Here is a 22,189-nt window from a genome sequence, read left to right as displayed (position 1 = left end):
ACATCATTCATGTCACTTTTTTCCTAAAATATTTAGTTGGAGGTTTGTGTAACGTTTTTAAATGTTACTATTTGGTTTAGAACATTTAGAGAGCAAAAGTAACAATATTAGCAAACCATTCTTAAAGCTTATTTATTATAAGCCACCAAAACATCGGTTCTTTGACCTTGCATAATCATTCACACGTTTGTGATCATGAAAGTGAGTGATATGCATAACCGTTGAGTTCAATCATGACTGATGATTAGAATTAATGATTAAAACAGCTTTGATGCAATTAGCCCAGATTGGATTGCAGCTGACGGTATTAACAAGTACAGGCCAACTCTTACAAAACAAGTCTTTATTGATTTTACTTATATAACAAAAGACAAGAAAGAACATTGTCACCATATTTCGAGAGCGAATGCATATTTTCAAAGGAATGATCAACGCGAGAAGGATAGTGAATTTAAGATATCCAACCACTATTCTTTGTTTTGTGCAACATAGCCATCATAGAGATCAAGATATGTTCTGTCTGTGAGATATGTTTCAGATTCATCGAGTTTCTGTTACAGAAGTCAAGAAAGATACAGGAAGGTGAAAACACATGATGAACAAATAGAAATGGAATATATGAGTGACCCCATATGTTTTTTTTTTTTTATGACAATGGATAAAATACTCTGTTAGATACAATAATGCAAATGTCAGCCATATATTACAGTTCTGTACAAGTACCAGTCTTATGTTGGCTTTCGGACGGAGCTGGATCATCGTCACAGCCCTGTTCGAAAAGCCAGCATTTCCAGCAAAAACATAGCAGGTAAATCAAATTTGACTTTCATTCACAGCAGAGAGGAATTAAACAACCTCTGAGTTCAGCTTACGTAGTGTTTCAGAAAAGTATTTGGACACGTGAGCCACTATTAAAGATGTAGAAATGGCTTTGCATTTGTATATTCAACACAGTATTAAAGCAAAGGGCATTAATGTACATCAGTATAGGTTTTTGAAATACGAAGCAGTGAATACACAAATGTTTGGGATCCGTGCTATTTTTTTAAGTATGTCTCTTATGCTCACCAAGGCTGCACTTAATTGATCAAAAATACAGTACTATTGTTATAATTTCAAATATTAATTTTAATGTATTTAAATCTAATTTATTCCTGTGACGACAGGAAGTGATTAGTAGCCATTTTTTCAGTCTTCAGTGCCTCACGATCCTTCAGATATCATTCCAATATGCTACTTTGGTAATTAAGAAATATTTTTATTTTAATAAAGAATATTTTTATTGCCTATTTTATGAAAATAAAATTATTCGTAACAATGTTAAAGGCTTAACCGTCGCTTTTGATCAATTTAAATGTTGCAGCGTAAAAAAGCTGAAATCTTCTTTAAATATGTTTCACTGAATCTGACAGTCGTCTAATAAAGCTTTAACTTGCTTCAATATTTCGTATCTAGCGCAAAAGATTTTTTAAAAGTGACTTAAGTGTCCAAATACTTTGGTGCAACCATATCTTTAGTTTTCGTGATTACAGACGCGATAAAGTGGTGTAATTTGCCTGTTCGTTTCAAACATTATCAACGTTGACTTAAAACGTATTACCTAAAAGTGACGACAAGCTTGTATCATGACATGCCATTTCGGCACACCAGCACGTTTCCACTGGCATGTCCTGTAGTCATTTGGAGAGAGCCACAGTTGTTCGATTCCGACCAAGTCTCGCTCCGAACAAAACGAGCATATTTTGAAAGGTAGCCCAGGTAAAGAAAAGCTTGACGGCAGGCAAAACTGTCTTATCTGCTATAAATAGATGTCCTTCCATCTTTATCTGCTGTTAAGTGGCTCGTTTTAAGAGTTGCTCTTCTGCACAGTGTGCTAGTGCACTTCCAGCCCCATGTATTCTGCATTTTCCGCAGCCGGCAAGTGGCCGTTGGTGTGTGTTTTGCGCTCCAGGGGGCAGAAGTCCTGCTGGTAGTCTGGGTTGTCCATGCTGTTCTGGGGGTTGAAGGCCTGCACGCTGAAGAACGGCTGTCTGGAGAGGAGCTGTGTGTGTGATGTGTTCAGATACTCAGGTGGGGCGTCAGCGGGACTCTTAAAGCAGTTCAGGTATTCTTCCTCGGTTTCGTCCAGCGCTGATGAAGAGTGTGGAAGTGTGCGGGGGGGTCCGGGGTGTTGGTATATCGGGTTGGTCATGCTGGACATCAGTGATTCATTCTGGTTTATATATTCTGGGAAAGAGGACAATATGGGTTTAAATAAACAATTTATTCTATTAGTCATATTAAATTAGCAGTTCATGACATTAAAATTACATTGAAGTTATTGACACCTAAAAACATTTAATTATGACATTACAAACCTATGCAGGCTCTTAAGGAAAGTGGTGATGAAAAAGAATGAGAAAGGACAAATGATATCCTAGTGCTTTTTGCAATTTCTCATGAAAATGTTGCATTCTTTATGATCCTCCAGAAATGTTGCGTTCGTGTGTAAAAGTTTTGTGAATGCCAGAAAAATGTATGTTTGCTTGAGAAAGATTAGTGAGAGGCACCTCCCCAAGAAATACTGTGTTTGCTCACATAACATTACATTTTCACAGAGAAAATCGTTTGGCTTGCTTGCAGAATTGTAGCATTTCCCCAAAAAACTTTTAAAAGTGCTCGCTTGTAAAAGTTTGGTATCCCTTCGAGAAACTTGTGCATGCATGCAAGACTTCTGCAAACAAACAAAAAGTTTCTTGGAAGAAAGCAAATGCAAACCAACGCAATGTTTAACACGAACAAAAACACCATATCGCTTGGGATGAAATGGCGTTGAAAAATTGTATCTTCTTCCATTTGATTTTTTTTTTTTTTTATTTTATTATCATCATATCCCTTCTTGGGCTTCACATAACCTTATATGACATTATATGTTTTGAAACAATTAACTCTTGACAATAAAAAGATTTTATGAGATTCAAAAGGTTTTGAGTTTTTTTTTTTTTTGTGTGTGTGCAAAACGAGAGGTATGTGCATATTTTATTTCTGGAGAAATTCCGAAAGATAAAATGATAATGTCTCGTATAAAAAAAAAAAAAAACCCTCCAACCTTTACTCGTACCGTTCCAACTTGGAGCGGGCTGGAAGTCTCCCTCGTGGAGGCGTTCTGTCGGATCTGGGATGTAACGCAGAACAATGCTGTTCTCCCTTCCTGGGAAACCATTCTGAGAGAAAATAAAAGTATATTACTTTTGTCATCATGTCATAAGTGTCATGGTCAAACCGATTGAATTTCTTGTAGTTGTTAATAGGTGACTGGTTAGAAGATAACAAAAGCATAGCTGGGTAGAGCTGCATAACAAGTTGGTTGTCTTAGTTAATTTTTATATTGTGGGTCTTTCTTTAGCTGTGCAACTTTTATGTTCAGGTTGAGCTATTCATATTAAAAATATCATGTATTTTGACCCAAAATATGAAAATACATCCTAAAAAAAGAACATTATTTTTCTAAAACTATTATCATTTAAATGGACCATGTAAATATTTAATTATTTATAAAAAAAATGTACACAAATTTTGACGCTTAGTTGTGGGATTTACACCATGACGAATAAAGCTAAACATCAATAACAGTATTTTATGGTGTGCAATTTCCAATGAATGATTTTGTTAAATTATGAAAAAAAAGAACTATGAATTTAGATAAAAAGTAAAAATGTAATGAAATTTTCTCCGTTCCATTTACGCTAAAGATGCCTTGGTTCTAGTACATTTTTTGATATTAACAATAAAAAAACAATTGCATGAGGAATTGTTTTAAGTGACAAATAGTTAAAAAAACACCATGATGTTTTAAATCAGCTACTGCAGTCTTAAAATTCATTTTCTCCTGTTTACTTATTTATTTTTTGGTTGTGCAACTTTTTTTTTTCTGACTTTGGATTATGGAGTTCTGCAGGGCTCCATTTTGGCCCCTGGTCTGTTATTATCTAACCTTTAGACTATTACCATTCGCATTATTATTATTTTTACTATTTCTATGCAGATGGCACCTGAAAAGCCATGTGCCTGTCTTATATCATGTCATGGTTTTCTTAACAACTGTTGACCGTGCTGAGATTCAGACTGAAGTTGTTTCCATCACATATATAAAAAGCTTATCATTTCTACAGCACAGTGGTCAACTGCTTTTGTTTTTATTGTGCTTTATAAACAAAATGTGATTTGATGTGAAAATTGAACTTACCCCGTTTCTGCTATGACAGTTCCCAATGCTGCTGTTGAAACTCTGAAGAAAACAAAACGAACAATGTGTTTATTTCTAACTGATTAAAAACAAGTATGTAATTGTAAAATCAATCAAATATTGTTGCGTAATAAAGTATTTTTCGCTAGTTTTTCAACAAACAGTGCAAAAGGGGATTAGAATATTGAACTATATTTGTGATTCTAATAATGCAGTATTATTATATACACTTATCCTATCATAACTTATACTGCAAAGCCATTAAAAAAGAACTTTAATGAACTCATTTTAATATGGGAGGACTATACAACTACTGATCTACTTTTGAAGAGCCCTGTGATAGTTTTGCAGTGCTAACATATAAGGCAATGCATTTTTTTGCATTTTATTATTTCAGTAGCTCTTTATACTAATCCATTCAACTGACATGGAAAGATGATTACTGAGGACTGTATAAATCTTTGTATTCAGCACCACGTGCACAAAACAGGCCTGTACCAGTTACAAGGAGAACAGGAGCCAGCCTTATTGACAAAACCTAGTCAGCAGTTCACTTAAGCATGTCGTAGGTTTTCTTTTGCAAAACACGTTCATAAAACACCAGGAACTAGGGGGGGAAAAACATATACGCTAAATAAGCTACCATCTGTCAGAGAAACTAGAGCCTTAAATGGCTATGCCTCAATGACCGTGTTATATAAGACTCCGTCTGAGCTCAAGGTCTTCGTTCTGCCAAAAAAAATTTAACAAGTGTTGCCCGCGAAAGCAATCAGACTTGAAAGGCTGAAGGAGCTTTTGCACGCACTTAGCGGCAGGCGGGAGGCCAGGAAACACTCAGAACGCTGAGGCCTGGCGAGTCCTCTTGGACAGACGTGCTTTGCTTTTCTGCTGCGGAACGGTCATTAATCAGGAGGCAGCTGGGAGGAAGCGGGGGAGAAGGTGAACAGACAGAAGGACAGCGGAACGGGAAGTGGGTGAAGGAGGCCAGGCCAGAAAGAAGACGAAAATCGGGCCAGGTACGTACGCCTCTGCAATGTGAACTTTCTGTCCTTTTGAGTGAAAGCACACAACGCTGTCATCAGATATCGCCTCCAGTTCCTGCATTACTGGTACCGTGAGGATCGTTCGGCTCTGACAGATGTTTTAAATTGTGCTGTCCATAGGGCTGTTGCATTCATTTAGTATGCAATATAGTATAACTTGTGATGTGTGTGTGTGTGTGTGTGTGTGTGTATGTGTGTGTGTGTATATATATATATATATATATATATATATAACTAAATGCAGTGGACTAGTGAAAACTAGAGGTGGTAAAACAGGGAGTCCGTTTTTATTTTTTTTTTTTTTACACGGTATGATTACAGCTCCATATTGTTTTGCTTTCCAAACGTAACAAGTTTGCTCGGTAGCTCTGGAATCCTTGCATACGAATTCTATTTTTCAAAACATCACGGAGCATTAGAGATACAGCATCACTCATCTAACATTTCTAGTCAGAACTGCAGTGACATATTAAAAACCAACTCTGCAAAGAACAAACACTGTTTTAGCTCCACTCAGTGGAAAATTCATACGTCAAGAAATGTACATGAAGCTTAGTATTTTGTGTTTTGCGAATAAGTTCCCAAAGGTACATTTACAGTTGTTTGTTTTTGCTTTTTTTTTTTTTTTTTTTACAATGGAAGCATAATATATTGGCTATATATTCCCTACAATTAATAATTATGTATGTTCTTAAAAGTAAAATGTAAAACAAACATTTATATTTAATACTGCAGTTAGGATACTGTGATGCCTTAAGTAACTTAAGTTTTTTATTTATTCATTTTAATTTTAGTTTTTTATTTTGAATTTATTTAAACAAAACTTTATCAGTTTTAATATTGGTCATTTAAGGTAGCAAGATAGTTTAATCTTCAGTGTCACATGATCCTTCACAAAATAATTCTGATAAGCTGATTTGCTGATTTATTTTAGTGTTGGAAACATTGTACTTTTCGTGGTTGTTCAGTTTTTGAACTTTTTTTGAAACATGATACATACTGGTGTGTTTTCTTTTTATTGCTCAGCAAAAAAAATCTGCATTAAATTTAGCATTAAATAAATGACAGTAAAGGCTTGCGCACAGACTTTACTGTGATTTATTTAATCCTGAATTTAATGCTGACTTTCTCTGCTGAGTAATAGAAAACAAAAAGCTAGTATATTTCATGTTTTGATCTCTGTTCTGTTTAATTGAGAAAAATAAATCATACTGGCTGTCTTGTATCCTTGCACGGTGACTTTATCATTTTATAATGAGGTTGAAGCCGTGTATCAGAAATGAGTTGGCATTTGAAGTGACTAACCGAATGTAAGCAAGGCTTTTTATGAATACAGTAGCAGCAATAATGTATGTGTTACCATCGAGTGCAGCAGCTGTGTGCGGGAGGTGCTGGGGCTGCTGAAGAAGCTGTGATTGGGCACTAAATACTCGTCTGCATCCACAGCTTCGTCCAGCTCTCCGCTCATCAGACTACGGTAGAACTTGGAGTCAGAAGGACTGGGTAAATGCATTCGATCATCACCCTGCAAACAGGAAAACACTCATCAGTGACCATGCGTGAGGGATTCTCCAGTGAAGAAATCGGATTTGTGTTTCTCTCACCTGAATGACGAGATAGCGAGGCGGGTCACGTGCCATTTTAGTAAACTCAGCGATGAGCTCCCTGAAGCGAGGCCTGCTCTCTGCATCGATCATCCAACCTAGATGAAAACAGTTATATGATGAAGATGAGATATGATGATATGAGACTTTAAGAATTGCAACTGTATCATCTTGTTACACCTTAACGGTATCAATTTATTTATTTTTCATAGGTATAGATATTAGATATTGGCTGATGCTTTTTAATTGTGCATGCTCAGAATTTATCGCTGACAATATCAATATTAATAGGTTTCATAAGCGCACCATTTATTAAATGGCAAGAAAGTACTACGTAATGCAGCAATTTATTCACACTTACATTTGACCATTATCATGTACACGTCAATGGTGCAGATAGGAGGCTGAGGAAGTCTTTCTCCTTTCTCTAGAACTTCAGCAATTTCACTTGCAGGAATCCCATCATAGGGCTTTGTTCCAAATGTCATCAGTTCCCAAACCGTCACACCTAAAGTAGCGCATCATTCAATTCATTTTTTCTCAATACGTTTTCTTTATTACGCTTAAGTCTATATAAGTAATCCAGACTAAAATGTTTTTCTAAAAAAAAAGAAATGACATTAGAAAACCGTTACTAACCATAACTCCAAACGTCACTCTGGTGGGTGTATGTCCTGTGTAGGATGGATTCCAGTGCCATCCATTTTATTGGCACCTGTTGAAGGATATAGATAGACGATAAAAATCTCTATAAGTTAGAAGTGAACACATTAGATGTTGATTATCAGTAGGCCCTAGCCTTATATTGTTTACAAACTAAAAAGCCCGTATTCATCACGGCATTAGCTTTTGACGATAGTTTATTGTAAAGAACTAATATATTATATACATGACAGTATGAATTTCTGTAAAGCTGCTTTGAAATGATCATTTTGGCTTGAAAGTTTAGGAGAGCGTTCCGTCTAATAAAATGGAAAAACAGCTAAAGTTCTTTCATTAAGTTTCACTTTCTCAAAAAGACATAACAGACCTTGCCACCATCTGCGTGATACTCCTTCTCATCGGCATTCAACAGCTTGGCCAGGCCAAAATCTGTGATCTTCACATGCTGAGGGTCTTCACCAACACATTACGAGCAGCCAAATCCCTGTGCACAAGATGGCGCTCTTCTAAGTAGCTCATGCCCTAATAAAAAAAGTCCAAGAGAATTTCAAAAGATTTTAGCTGACATAAATAAATATAACGATGTACTCCTTCAGGCTGGAAATACAAATTCACTGACAACAGAATAAAATTCATTATTATGGGTTTCATGACTGCATAACATCCCTGAAGCTTATTTAAAATGTTATGATACATGAGGATTTACATCTGGAACTTTAATAATGCAATCATGAAAAGACCAAGTATTAAGTGTCTGTGTGCCACATGCCAAAACAGAGAACAACGTCACTATACACATGAATAATAAAGAAATAATGAATAATAAAGAGAAATAATAAATAACTAAAAATATATTAAAATACTGATATTTAGTAAATCGTTGTATTGAGTACATTAGATTGACATTTAAAATTGTTAATTATTTGAATTAAGATTATAATCGTTTAATTTTAAAGTACAGCTAGCATCAGTTTAGCATCGGAGTTTAGTGACTTTTTACTTTGAGTTTATTCTGAAAATAAATACAGAATAAATATCACAACAAGAAATAGTAATTATGCAACCCCTTTAAAGTTAAACTTTAGTTTAATTACACATTTTAGTAACTGTAACAGATTAGTTATGTTTATTTTTTATGTAATACTGTTCCACTGATGTATGTAACACTGATAATAAATTTATGTTACACTTTACTGTAAAATGTCCTTGTTACAGTGGAATTATACACTGAAGTACTGAGTAATATTAATTTAATGTTATTAAAGTACATTTAATGTAAGATGTAACAAAGACACCTTAAAATAAAGTGTTACCTAAAACTAAATTAATTGTAATAGGTTATATATTAGAAGAAAAACATATATACAGTATATATATATATATATATATATATATATATATATATATATATATATATATATATATATATATATATACACACAAACCCAATTCCAAATATAGTTAGGACACTGTAGAAATTGTGAATAAAAACAGAATGCAATGATATGGATGTTTCAATTTTCAATATTTTATACAACAATACATTAGAATACAAAAATGTAGCATTTTAAGCGAAAAATAAGTTGATTTTAAATTTCATGGCATCAACACATGTCAAAAGCTAAATGTCTTAGGCTAAAGTTTGGCACGTTTACCACTGTGTGGGATCACCCCTTTTTTTATAACAGCCTGCAAACGTCTGGGGACTGAGGAGACAAGTTGCTCAAGTTTAGAAATAGGATGTCTCATTCTTGTCTAATACAGGCTTCCAACTGTCTTAGGTCTTCTTTGTCGCATTTTCCTCTTTATGATGTGCCAAATGTTTTCTATGGGTGAAAGATCTGGACTGCAGGCAGGCCGTTTCAGTACCTGGATCCTTCTTCTACACAGCCATGATGTTGTAATTGATGCAGTATGTGGTCTGGCATCGTCATGTTGGAAAATGCAAGGTCTTCCCTGAAAGAGATGACGTCTGGATGGGAGCATATGTTGTTCTAGAACTTGGATGTACCTTTTAGCATTGATGGTGCCTTTCCAGATGTGTAAGCTGCCCATGCCACACGCACTCATGCAACCCCATACCATCAGAGATGCAGGCTTCTGAACTGAGCGCTGATAACAACTTGGGTTGTCCTTGTCCTCTTTAGTCCGGATGACATGGCGTCCCAGTTTTCCAAAAAGAACTTCAAATTTTGATTCGTCTGACCACAGAACAGTTTTCCACTTTGCCACAGTCCATTTTAAATGAGCCTTGGCCCAGAGAAAATGCCTGCGCTTCTGGATCATGTTTAGATATGGCTTCTTTTTTGACCTATAGAGTTTTAGCCGGCAACGGCGAATGGCACGGTGGATTGTGTTCACCGACAATGTTTTCTGGAAGTATTCCTGAGCCCATGTTGTGATTTCCATTACAGTAGCATTCCTGTATGTGATGCAGTGCCGTCTAAGGGCTCAAAGATCACGGGTATCCAGTATGGTTTTATGGCCTTGACCCTTACGCACAGAGAGATTGTTCCAGATTCTCTGAATCTTTGGATGATATTATGCACTGTAGATGACGATAACTTCAAACTCTTTGAAATTTTTCTCTGAGAAACTCCTTTCTGATATTGCTCCACTATTTTTCGCCGCAGCATTGGGGGAATTGGTGATCCTCTGCCCATCTTGACTTCTGAGAGACACTGCCACTCTGAGGGGCTCTTTTTATACCCAATCATGTTGCCAATTGAACTAATAAGTTACAAACTGGTCCTCCAGCTGTTCCTATGTACATTTAACTTTTCCGGCCTCTTATTGCTACCTATCCCAAATTTTTTGGAATGCGTAGCTCTCATGAAATCCAAAAATAAGCCAATATTTGGCATGACATTTCAAAATGTCTCACTTTGAACATTTGATATGCTGTCTATATTCTATTGTGAATAAAACACAGCTTTATGAGATTTGTAAAATATTGCATTCCTTTATTAAATTATTTTATTCGCAGTTTGTACAGTGTCCCAACTTTTTTGGAATCGAGTTTGTATTAAAATATTGAATTTAAATAATAAATTGTACCGAACACATTAAATTGACATCTCAAACATCTGTTCATCATTAGCTGAAATGACTCAGTGGTTAGCAGCAATTAAAACAACAATCCATTTACCTTAGCAATCTGCACACACCAGTTGAGCAGGTGTTGAGAGCCAATGTTATCCTTGTTTTCTCTGACGTAGTCCAGCAAACATCCATAGGGCATCAACTGGGTGATAAGTTGGACGGTGGAGGTCAAGCAGATGCCGAGCAGACGACACACGTGAGGATGCTCAACGCTCGCCATCACATAGGCCTCCTTCAGATACAAACAAATGAGGTCAGCATATATATAGTATAAAGCAACAATGACAAACACTGTCGCTGTTTATAGTCCCTGTCGACTTAAAATGAACAAATTATGTGCCTTGAACACATTAGAAAATATATGCAGGGATGAAGGACTGGGTTTAGAAGAAAAAAACGCTTCAGGAAAATCTAAACTTAGAAGGAACACTAACAATCAAACTCCTGGGCAATAAACTGGATTTTTCCTAAGCGTCTTAGAGCTGCCAATACCAACAACCTTTTCCTTTCAAAATATGAGGGAGTGACTGGTCTCTGTTTCATTTATTTTTTCCTTTTTAATATGCAATGTATTGTGTAGATCTGTTGAATTTCAGTTTCTGCTGATTCTCAAAAAGTTTATACTGCGTGTTTACATAGATGAGCTATCTTCAAAGTGACCTTGAGAAGCAGCCTGAACAGCCACATCCTCACAATCAAAGAGAATATTGGAGGAAATTACATTCTTTGTGTTTGAAATGTATGGGGTGCAAAAAGCAGAAAATCCTCCTCCATGTTGAAGTTTTCTGTTTTATATCAACTCCACACAACATCCAGCGGGACATGGTCAGATTACCCTTTAAGTCAAGGTTATGTAGGATAGATTTCAGCTGCAAGCGTCACTTTTCTGTGCAATCATTATCTTAACTAGAATTACGAAATGTCAGTTTTACTGTCTGTCTTTACTGAAATAATTTACATGTTAATTGAGTCATACAGATGAGTCATACAGCGTAAATGTTAACTTATATCAAAGAATGTAGACAAAAGTGTTTTAGTAAAATACACCAACTTTTAAATGCTGTCATAATTTTAAATGTTTTAATTCAGTAGCTACAGCAGCTGAGTCCAGACTTTGGACAATTTCAGTCAAATATCTTTTAATGTTTAAATATTCTTATGTAACTTGTTGAAGCCTCTTTAACTGTCTGTGCATTTTTTAAGAAGCAAATTGACAACATGACATTAAGTAATAGTTTGTGAATATGGTCTGACGCGACACGGCAAACACCAAAATTCAGACTCACATCCAAGATCTCCTGGTTCGCTTTAGGAGACGTGGCTTCTCGTAAGACCTTAATGGCGACAGGGATTTTGACACTCTCTCCCTCTGGAACCCACAAGCCCTGCAGGAACAGACACATATCTGTTTTAATATTTCGTGCTGCAAACAAAGTAACACCCAGTGTTTTGTAACCGATGAGGTTTCACAGCTGACACCATCTTGAGATATAGAGATAACATCTATGTCTACAGATCAAAAACTAATTGAGATCGTGTTGTAGACAAAATTAAGAAGGCATCGAAACAGAAAAGATGACAAGCATGTAGCAAAACGCATTGAGTACGTATTAAGATATTGGGTAAAGAATGTGGGTAAAACAGAAATAGTTTCTGGTAACCATATTGCTTTTAAAAAATGCTGGCTAAATAATAGAAAAACTCAGCAATTGGGTTGTTTTGACCCAGCAGCTAAGTTACTGCCAAAAAAGGTTGGGTTAAAGATTTAACCCATTGCTGGGTTTGTCCATATTTAACCCAGCTTTTTAAGTTGCCTACATTCTTCACAATATTTGAAGTTTAAATGTTTAACATAAGAATTTTATACAGGTTTGGAATATCTTGAGGTTGTGTAAATCATGAGTAATGGTCAATTTTGTGTGAACTGTCGCTTTAAATGGAGGTCAGTCACCTTATACACAGTGCCGAAAGCTCCGGACCCAAGCACTTTGATCTTCTTGAACTCTGTCTCTTTGAGGATGCGCAGCAAGGCCTGGTTGGGGGCTTCGCCACTGGGGGTCAGAGGCTCCACTAGCTGTAGAGACAAACAGAGTCAGTAAAGCTGCCCTCAACACGCAAACACATCCTGTCTTTGAATGAGTATGGGATAACATAAATCTTTCTGTATTCAGCTATTGCCTCAATGACCAATTCCCATCAGCATTCACTGTTGACACTACGACAGTAAACTGGCTTCACTGCATTAATCTTACATGGTTTCACCCATTATTCTCTGCAAACTCAGCTTCTACCTTACAAGTATTTGATTGTTTAACAGTAGACACTCAGAATACTCGGATTATGGTTGTCTTGTGATCTGACCTCTCTCTTTGTGTAGGAGTCGTCGTGAAGGTTCTCTTCCTCTTGATGTGCCTTCTGCGCAGAAAAACAGCAACTCCTAGACCCAGGATAACAAACGCCAGCAGACCTCCAACCACACCAGCGGCAATCATGGGCAAACCAGAACTACAGACGGAAGGAACATTACTGAGTTGAACTTTCTGCAGTGGAAAATGGTCCTCTCTTGAGATGTAACTACATCTCAGAACAGAAGGGATTTTGCTCTTAGATATTACTTAGATTTACACCATGCGAAGAGTTTTAAATTTAAAATATTACAATATTACAAATATGAAACTATAGATTTTTTTGTCACTGTATATGAAGTAATTAATAGAAATATTATGTAAAAGGGCCAAAACACTCAATGATGCAAGGACACACTACTGATGATGTTGCCTGTTCTTTGTCGAACCAAAATTGTGCCTGGATCAAGATTTATCGCCAATGCTCCCATATATATATATATATATATATATATATATATATATATATATATATATATATATATATATATATATATATATATCCCTTAGAATTAGTAAGATGATTTTCAGTGGCATGTCATTGTATTTATTGTGTCATTTAATAATGTATTTATTCAAAACTTTTATATTAAACTATTCCATCAATACATTTAAATGTTTTGATTATTTATCATAACTTATAAGGCCAATCATTTAGCTATTTTAGCACCATAGGCCTATGTATGATTTATAGACTTATATATTAACAGTAATGATAACACTGGAAGATACATCATTGTCCTGTACAAGCTAAAATAATTTCCATTATTCCTACACTTCAATACAAAGGCACATTGTTCTTAAGAAGAATATCTTTATCTCTAACCATATGCATCATGTCCATTTATTCCATATTGTGATAAAGTTTTAAGTATTTGGTACCATTTTCTAAAAATATGCAATAATTCACAGCCTCTATTACTTTTTCAACAGAAACTATGATGATATATGAGGATAAACAATATGATTCTTGAGATGTTCTGGAAAAAGGGTGTATGCAGCAAAATATTATAAGACTTCTCTTCTTACCCTTTGAAATCTTTGCAGTCTTTTAAATCAGGCCCAGTACATCTGCAATGCAAAACATAAACTGCATCAATCACAGTTAGTGGACACTAGTGATGTCCTTGATGAACCTAGTTATATTCCACAAATGACCATTTCATGTCATTACATACAAATGAAAGCATCATATACAGTGCCTCTCTCACCCTTGGGTACAGTTCTCATGACAGGGCTGGCACACTCGCATCGTGTCAGCATATTTCCAAATGAGTATGTCTTTCTCTCCCGGTATGCCTTGTGGGCAGCGTGTTACACAGTGCGGCCCATCTTTGTAGTTTGCACAATCTGTACATTTGTCGGGTCCCTGGACAAAAGCTGGCAATTAGATAGCAACAAGCAACTTTTCTACAGTCTTCGAGTGATGTGAATTTAATGATGTGTCTTCAGGACACAGCTGGGACAGAAAACATTGGTTTGAGAGAATGGTGTGCTGCCATCAGCATTTTAAAAAATAAGAATAAACACTGTTTACTGACCGCGGAACATGTGGTATTGTTGTACGAGTTTGATACTTACAGGACCGGTGCAGGTCTTGGTTTCATTCATGAGCAGACATTCAGGGTCACACTCGACACACGTTTTATTGACCTCATATTCACGTGGCTCACTGTATGGACAAAAATCCATTCTAGTCAATATAGTTATAATCATAACTGAACAAAGAAATGGTAACACTTATGTTTCTTGTTACTTATTAGAAAGCATATCACCAGCATTTTGGCTGTATGTATAAAGCACATATTAAAGCCTTATCATATTCTAAATTCTTAACGTAGAGTTAGTATTTGATCCTAAAATCAAAGAGTGACCAAAAAAGTAAAATAGCTGTGCCACTGTAGCCGATTGATTGAGACATCTTAATCTGTTATTATTATTATTATTTTTTTTTTTTTTTTATAAAGATAAATGTTTTATAAAAGAGTTCACTTCTGCAAAACCATAATTAATGTTTTATTTTCAATGGTTCCAAGAGTTCCTATAATTTGTTGCAGGTGGGTTAAAGGAGAAGCGATACATTTTCTTTCAGTGTCCCACTAATTAAGGCCCCACCTGCAACAAATCATAGGAACTCTTGGAACCATTGAAAATAAAACATTAGTAAAACATTAAACCAATTTAGAGCTACAGAACAAGTTATGTATACATTTCTATGTCTTACCGGCATATCTGAACGTTAACTTTTACAGGAATGTTATGAATTAACTGTTTCCATCTTCCATTTACAGTTTTTTTGTGTGAGGTAATTCAGTACCTACATATGCATATGTTTAAAATGAAAACGTATTGCTTTCCTTTAAGCACACAAGCTTAGAAGCATGGTGTATGCAAACGGGAAAGAATGGGCCTTCTGATCGACTTATGTCTAATACTATTTTTGCCTCAACTCTCTGTTTAAAAAGGAATAAACCCAGTAAATATTTCATCCCATCTGGGGTGTAAATTTCAGGGATTTAAATGTTTGCAATCAGAGACATGCCCTGTTGTAGAGCTGTTAGCAATTAAATATGAGAATTAAGGCATAACAGAGCTCTCACTCACCCAGCCAGCAGGTTACAGGAAGCCACACAGTATTTTTTACGGCTGTAATGCTTACAGGTGAAGCACATAGTGGGACCAGGACCCCAGCAGCCGTCATCTGTGCACATCTCATCACATGTCCTGTTCTGATTCGCTGTAACAGACATTAAGATAAAACGTTGGCACAAAAGATGTATGTGTTTTAAATCAACCTAGAGTGGAATGTCTGTAAAACATGTAAAACATTGTGTTACAAATTGTATTTGCTTGTATTTGAAGGAATATCTCACCCAAAAGAGAGAATTCTGGTACTATTTATTTACTCGTGCACAAACCCGTGCATTTAATTTTATGCAGAATGTAGAATAATACGTTTTGAAGAATCTTCGTTAAGACTGTCTGTAACACTTTAGAATAGGGAACGCTTATTCACCATTAACTATCACTTTTCCCTCAAATAAATTCTTATTATTAATAGTTAGTAAGGTAGTTGTAAGGATTAGAGATGTAGCATAAGGTCATATAGAATAAGGCATTAATATGGGCTTAATTACTACTCATAAATGTCTAATATTCTAGTAATATGTGTGCTAATAAGCAACTAGTTAAGAGACCCCAAAATAAAGGTACCACTTTAGATTTGAAAACACTATTACATAGTTGCCTAGCATACATTTTACTAGCTTATTGACTGTTTATTTGTTACAAAGCACATATTATAACTTATTCAGCATGGCCTTTACTTAACAGCTACAACAAATAGCTTATAGTATAGTTTATTGAGGGAATCTATTACTGAATCTATTGTGTATTGCACTTTTGCTGTTGTTTAAACATACAGTATTATCAAAAATTTCTATTCAGCTCCTGTATTATTGTACTATTGGGCCTGTGCAATGTTAATCAAATTGTAAGACATTTTTGCAACATTTGTACACATTGAGTTCATTTAAGGACGCTTATTATCTACAAAAGTGCTTAAGTTATATGAATAACATTTACAGAGCTTTCATGATGTCCTCTTTTGGGCTTAAAACTCCTCGCTCACTGCTTGTGATGGAGCGGTAGTGGAGCATTCTTGGAAAGAGTGAAAACCACTATGCTTCAACTTTTAAAAATCCACTCCTCGCTCAATTCAAAGTCACATAATCTGGTCACTATGAAATGTCTTTAGAAAACGGACTGCATGAAGATTGTTTTAAAAATTCTCCTTTTGTCCTTTATAGATTGGAAATGACTTAAGGGGAAATAACTCAGAATTGTCTTTTTTGGGTGAACCAAACTGAAACGGTTTGAAAGGTGTTATTGAGATAATTCATTACATGCAGATGGTAGCATTAGCATTTCCTAACATTTTGGCACTCTGTTGTTTAGATTTGAAGAGGCGATACCAATCTTCAAGGCTGGTATAGCAGAGATGCTTATTCTGAGAGATGACCACATCGCCGTCACTGATCTCGCTCAGAGAACGCAGGCCGAAATGTGTAATTTCAGTTTGGGTGATAGCAAAGCTGAATGCACCTCTGTGGGAGCAGGAAGGAAACATGGGGTTTCTTTATACAAGAAACAAACTCTACAGCGTGATTTATTTAGGAGCAGCAATTTATTGTCATGCGTCAAAATTCTCTGAGATTGCTGACATGTTTTTATTGACTTACTGCTGTTTTATACGTCCACGGATGACCTCAAGGTTTTCAAAGGCGCCGAGGGATGGCATGTCTTTCGGCCACTGCTGAATCACCAGGTAGCCTTTGAGTTAGGAGAGGAAGAATATCTTCAGGATTGTTTACGAACACCGAGGGGCTAAAGGTCCACATGAAAGACAATTTTAACCGTTACAAATTGTCCAATATTAAACCGCAGCATTCTCACCAGTGATTTCTTTTACAGTTTTGAATATGTTGAGCTTGGCGGATCCAGCCCTGGAGTTTTAGTATGCAGGTCACTGTAAACAATAGCAATAAAAATCATATCAGAGAATGTAAAAGATTTGGGTCAATCACACAACTAAATATATAAAATTGTAAAATATTCTAATGTATAATTGTCTAAAAAGCAACGCAGAATGGTATTTCGCTATGTGGAATAAATTCTTTTTGATCAGAGAGTGTGGAACATCTTTCTTACCCATTAAATGTTGTGGTGAGAATTGCAACACCTCCGCTGATTTTTGTGCAGTTCTCAAAGGAGTCAATGTTGCTGGCATTGATTGACAGGACATTGGCCAGAGGCCCCATTCCCAGGCCATTGCAAACTAGAGGTATGGTTGAAAACATACTAAATATTAACGTCGACTTCTTTCTCAAGTAAAGAATTTAAGGCAATAACAAATACAAGCCTGTTACCAGTAAAAGTTCAGACACACTTGACTGAATTTATGCTTTGAATGATAGAAAAAAGTCTTTAGTCCTTTAGTCCAAACCTTAAACGGCTTTCAATTTATCTAATGGATGAATGTTTCTGCAAAGCTAAATGTGTAACAAACAAACAAGCTGTATTTTTTTCTTTTGTTACAAAACAATCTCAACTGTACCTTTTGGACAAAGGCCATCACACTTCTTGCATTTCCGAACTCCACCCTCATCCACCTCGTAGGTGCCAGGGCTGCATGTTCTTACACATGCCCCATGGTCTGTCACGACATAGTTGTCTGTGTAAAAAAAAACAAAAAACAAACCAGCAGTGTCATAAACCACAAAGAACCACAACAGAAACTGACGTTCACATCAAATCATCCTGTCATGATAATGCACTTTCTGAGCAACAGCTGAAGACACACCAGTGTTTATCTTTGCTTGGAAAGTGTCACTTATTTTTCAATCCTGGTTCCCCTAAAACTAGGTTCACAATGCTAGAATTCAGGATTTAAAATGATGGCTCACCCCAAAATGACAATATTGTCAATATTTGTTCCAAACCTCTATGAATTTCTTTCTTCTGCTGAGCAAAATGTTGCTAACCAAACATTTTCCAGTAGCCATTGGCTTCTACCGGCAATCATGGTTTTCAACATTTTTTTATATATATAAATATATTTATTTATTTATAAAAAAAGGTTTAGAACTATACAAGGATGACAAGTGTTTCATTTGTTATGAATTTTCATCTAACAGCTTGAATTCGCATGAAATATATAATTTGAATCTGGTTATGTGTTTAGCCACGAAAGCAGAATGAAGGATTGTGTCTTGAGGAGCCTTACGTGGGCAATTCTTAATGCACGTTGCCCCAAAACTGTATTTCCCATTAGGGTTGGGAGCAAGCTGGTGGGTGTTGGGGTCGTAGCGCATGAGCCGTGGACATGCGTCCTTACATGTCCCCTCATCCTGGAAGTCCTTACAGGCCTACAGAACACACAAACAACATTTCCCATGAGCACACTAGTCTGATAGTATTTTTTATTGCCCTTGAGGTTACTTTTACTGCAGCTGTACACTTCACTGGTAATGAATGTTTGAATGTAACGCTGCAGGCATCCTTGGTACTGTTATTTAATCAAAATAAGTGTGTTTTTAACACATTTAAGCTGCTGTGAATTTCTCACATTTTGACTCAGATTACTGTCATTATTCACTCTAAACCAGTTTAGTTCATCATTATATCTAAACATTATGTCTACAGCTAAGCATGACTTCACTAACTGTATTTAGGCTTATATTCAGCATTCAGTATGTACTGAAAGATTAATGAGCAAACAAGTGAATTATTTGTTCGGATCTCACCAGGCAGTCGGTTGGTTTGGGTCCTGTGCAGCCAGCAGCACAATGTTCATTACAGCAGTCAATGGGTTTGGGCCCCTTACACCTCCCGAACACTGCTCCGCGCAGATCACCTTAGTCACTAGATACAGTGAGAGAGAAATTTCACAGATCCTGACAGTACTATCTGTGTTTGCTAGAGTTGAGTACAGCAAAACAATTCGATATTCTTCTGAAGAGTTTTCAAAACATTCCTATGGGGTCAAGTAGCGCTTTTCAGCAGTTGTGAAATATAAGCCAAGGATCAACTTAATAAACTAAAGAGGCACATTAAAAACTACTCATAAAACAGAAATCTTAAAATGTTGCTGCAATGCAGTTTGTAGTTGGACTATGAATTGCTAAGCCAGGGTTAAATATAAACAGTATTAAACTTGAAAACATGCATGAAAATGTCACGTGTAAATGGCATAATTTTTAAATGTTATTTTTAATGTTTGCATATAGTATATAGTGCACCATCATTCATCAATTATAGGTGGTTATTTAAAATAATATGTAAACTGATTAAAAACTTTAAACTGATCAAAAATGATGTGATAAATAAATAAAAAAATGATCTTACTTTTTTGGCAGTTTTGGGGACCAGGGCCCCAACAGGAACCATTATAACAGCTCTTGTCACACTTTTTACCTGTGAGAGGTAAATTAAAACAAACGTATTCAAAATGCAAAATGAATTAGCACCATTTAATATACATGTAAAAAAACAAACTTCTGAGGACATACAGTATTGTGCTGAGCTTCGTTCCGGCTCTTTCATTTCCGGCTGGCTCTTCATGTTCAGAATGTCAGTCCACTGGATGGTCTCCACGTTACATAAAAAATCGTTACTGCCAAATTTTATTCCACCCTTCAGTATTTCTAGGAAAGGAAAACTGCAGTGTTTGAACAATGCTTTCCCGTATGACAAACTTCACAATTGAAACACAGGTCAATTGATATTTTCCAAATGATGAGAATGAATGAATTTCACTCCTCTACAAAACAAATTAGGCGAAAGACCTAAATATAGGTCATTTAGGAGAATTTGTTATTTCCATTTATCAGGAAACACGCGCGCACAATGAACAGTGTTATATAACCACATACCAGTTAAGCTAGTCAGTGGCAACTGGTTCACGCCTTGTCTGATGCTGCTGTTGTAGTTCAGGAGGACAGATAAAGCGTATTTATCTTCATAAAGAGAGTGGCCACGGATGATGCGCAGATTCTCAAGAGGAATACTAGGAGCCGTGTTGATCCCAATAAGGACATAGCCACCGACTTCTTGGATGTTCTAAACATCAGGAACAAGAAGACAATATAGAATTAAACACAAAACTCTCTAAGCCTACAACAAAGAGTTAAACTAAACTGAGTTAAATTTCTAAACTGAACTTAGCAACATGATAAAAATATGGTGTACGGATGACTTAAAAATACAACCAAAGACTAAGGTAACAGCAAAATCTCATTGAAAAAGCATATGTCGTACCCTGAGAAAGGACAAGTCGTGTTTTGCTGTCATATATGTGATTTCCAGGTTTTCCAGAACGACGGTGCAGTTGCTGTACATTTTTACCAGAATCTGATAATGGTCATCCACTGTTCCCAGAAGAGTCAGTTTGTTGTTTGCTCCCTGACACACTTAAACACACAGAGAAAAAAAAAAGCCCAATTAAATCCATCCGAGGCCTTTATGGGAAAAACTACAATACCAGCAAAACCAACAGAAGCAAAAAAATGTATCTGGTGGTGATTAAGTTTTCATTAGTTTTGCAATTTGGTCAGCTGTTAAACCTCAGAAACAAAATACGTTTGAATATACTTTTGAACACATTGTAATCATTTCTGTTCATTCAGTATTAAAGAAAACCTGGGAAAGTTATTCAGCATGGATACATTGAAAGTAAAGACAAAAAATTTAGTTGAAAATAAATACTGTTCTTTTGTACTCTCTATTTACCAGAGAATCCTTCAATTTTTAAAAGATAAAAAATTCACACAACATGCTTATTCTGACTTGTATTATATTTTATTGTGTTGGAAATTATCCCTGACAAATGGGTGAAACTTAGGATACACACAAATTTAAAAAAAAAAGTAATTAATCTTTTAATGTGTTGTAAATAGATTTTTGTGATGAAAGTGCCTGACACTGAATGACATTTTAGTGGGTAAATATAGTCAATCAGGTGATAATGATAAACGATAATAAGAAAATCTGTGATATTGCAATTAATTCAATTAATTCAAACTAAACTTTTCTTTTTTGACAGAATTTAACTTCAAAAACATGGTTTACACACAAGCATTTTCAGAATTGATCAAATGTTTCTTGAGCACAAAGTCAGCGTTAGAATGATATTACAATATAAATCATTTAAAATTGTATTAATATTTCAGAATATTTTTATTGTATTTTGTCCAAATAAATGCACTAATAGTCTTAATTTTAAATAATACATTTAAAATAATAAAACTAATTAAATTCATATTCAGATCAATGGATCAAAGTTTTTTTTTTACACAGTTTAGCAACAGTTAAAGCCTTGAGTTTTCTTGTGCATTTCACATTTGTAAAATTTTCACCCATTTTGCAATGCAAACCTGTTCCAATTGCACAAATTACATGGGCTGCATGTAGACTGCAATTTTCAAGTTAAACCACAGGTCTAGGCTCTGGCCAAGCATTTTCTTCTTCTTCTTCTTTTTCTTCCGCTTATCCGGGGCCGGGTCAGCGGGGGCAACAGTCTAAGCAGGGATGCCCAGACTTCCCTCTCCCCAGACACTTCCTCCAGCTCTTCCGGGGACACCGAGGCGC

The 22,189-nt window shown here is 35.8% G+C and overlaps 1 protein-coding gene across 1 annotated transcript in view; it reads right to left on the bottom strand.

The window, feature by feature from the left end:
* Window positions 1–326: 326 nt before the first annotated feature.
* Window positions 327–22,189, bottom strand: part of egfra (epidermal growth factor receptor a (erythroblastic leukemia viral (v-erb-b) oncogene homolog, avian)) — a 51,766-nt gene continuing 29,903 nt past the window's right edge. Inside the window, 30 exon segments of the mRNA XM_043261074.1 lie at window positions 327–2,226; window positions 3,101–3,203; window positions 4,226–4,267; window positions 6,629–6,793; window positions 6,873–6,970; window positions 7,234–7,380; window positions 7,512–7,587; window positions 7,903–7,988; window positions 7,991–8,057; window positions 10,684–10,869; window positions 11,924–12,022; window positions 12,589–12,731; window positions 13,021–13,142; window positions 14,072–14,113; window positions 14,254–14,411; window positions 14,624–14,714; window positions 15,647–15,780; window positions 16,950–17,148; window positions 17,284–17,374; window positions 17,498–17,536; window positions 17,539–17,570; window positions 17,753–17,879; window positions 18,159–18,275; window positions 18,828–18,969; window positions 19,348–19,436; window positions 19,439–19,465; window positions 19,949–20,017; window positions 20,113–20,247; window positions 20,476–20,662; window positions 20,861–21,012. Coding sequence (XP_043117009.1) covers window positions 1,874–2,226; window positions 3,101–3,203; window positions 4,226–4,267; window positions 6,629–6,793; window positions 6,873–6,970; window positions 7,234–7,380; window positions 7,512–7,587; window positions 7,903–7,988; window positions 7,991–8,057; window positions 10,684–10,869; window positions 11,924–12,022; window positions 12,589–12,731; window positions 13,021–13,142; window positions 14,072–14,113; window positions 14,254–14,411; window positions 14,624–14,714; window positions 15,647–15,780; window positions 16,950–17,148; window positions 17,284–17,374; window positions 17,498–17,536; window positions 17,539–17,570; window positions 17,753–17,879; window positions 18,159–18,275; window positions 18,828–18,969; window positions 19,348–19,436; window positions 19,439–19,465; window positions 19,949–20,017; window positions 20,113–20,247; window positions 20,476–20,662; window positions 20,861–21,012 — 3,518 coding nt within the window. The 3' untranslated portion in view covers window positions 327–1,873.

The sequence above is a fragment of the Puntigrus tetrazona genome, chromosome 16 (assembly GCF_018831695.1).
Source record: "Puntigrus tetrazona isolate hp1 chromosome 16, ASM1883169v1, whole genome shotgun sequence".
In the NCBI taxonomy this organism is placed as follows: Eukaryota; Metazoa; Chordata; class Actinopteri; order Cypriniformes; family Cyprinidae; genus Puntigrus; species Puntigrus tetrazona.
Note: the sequence above shows the minus strand (reverse complement) of the source record. Positions and strands in the feature narration are given on the sequence as shown.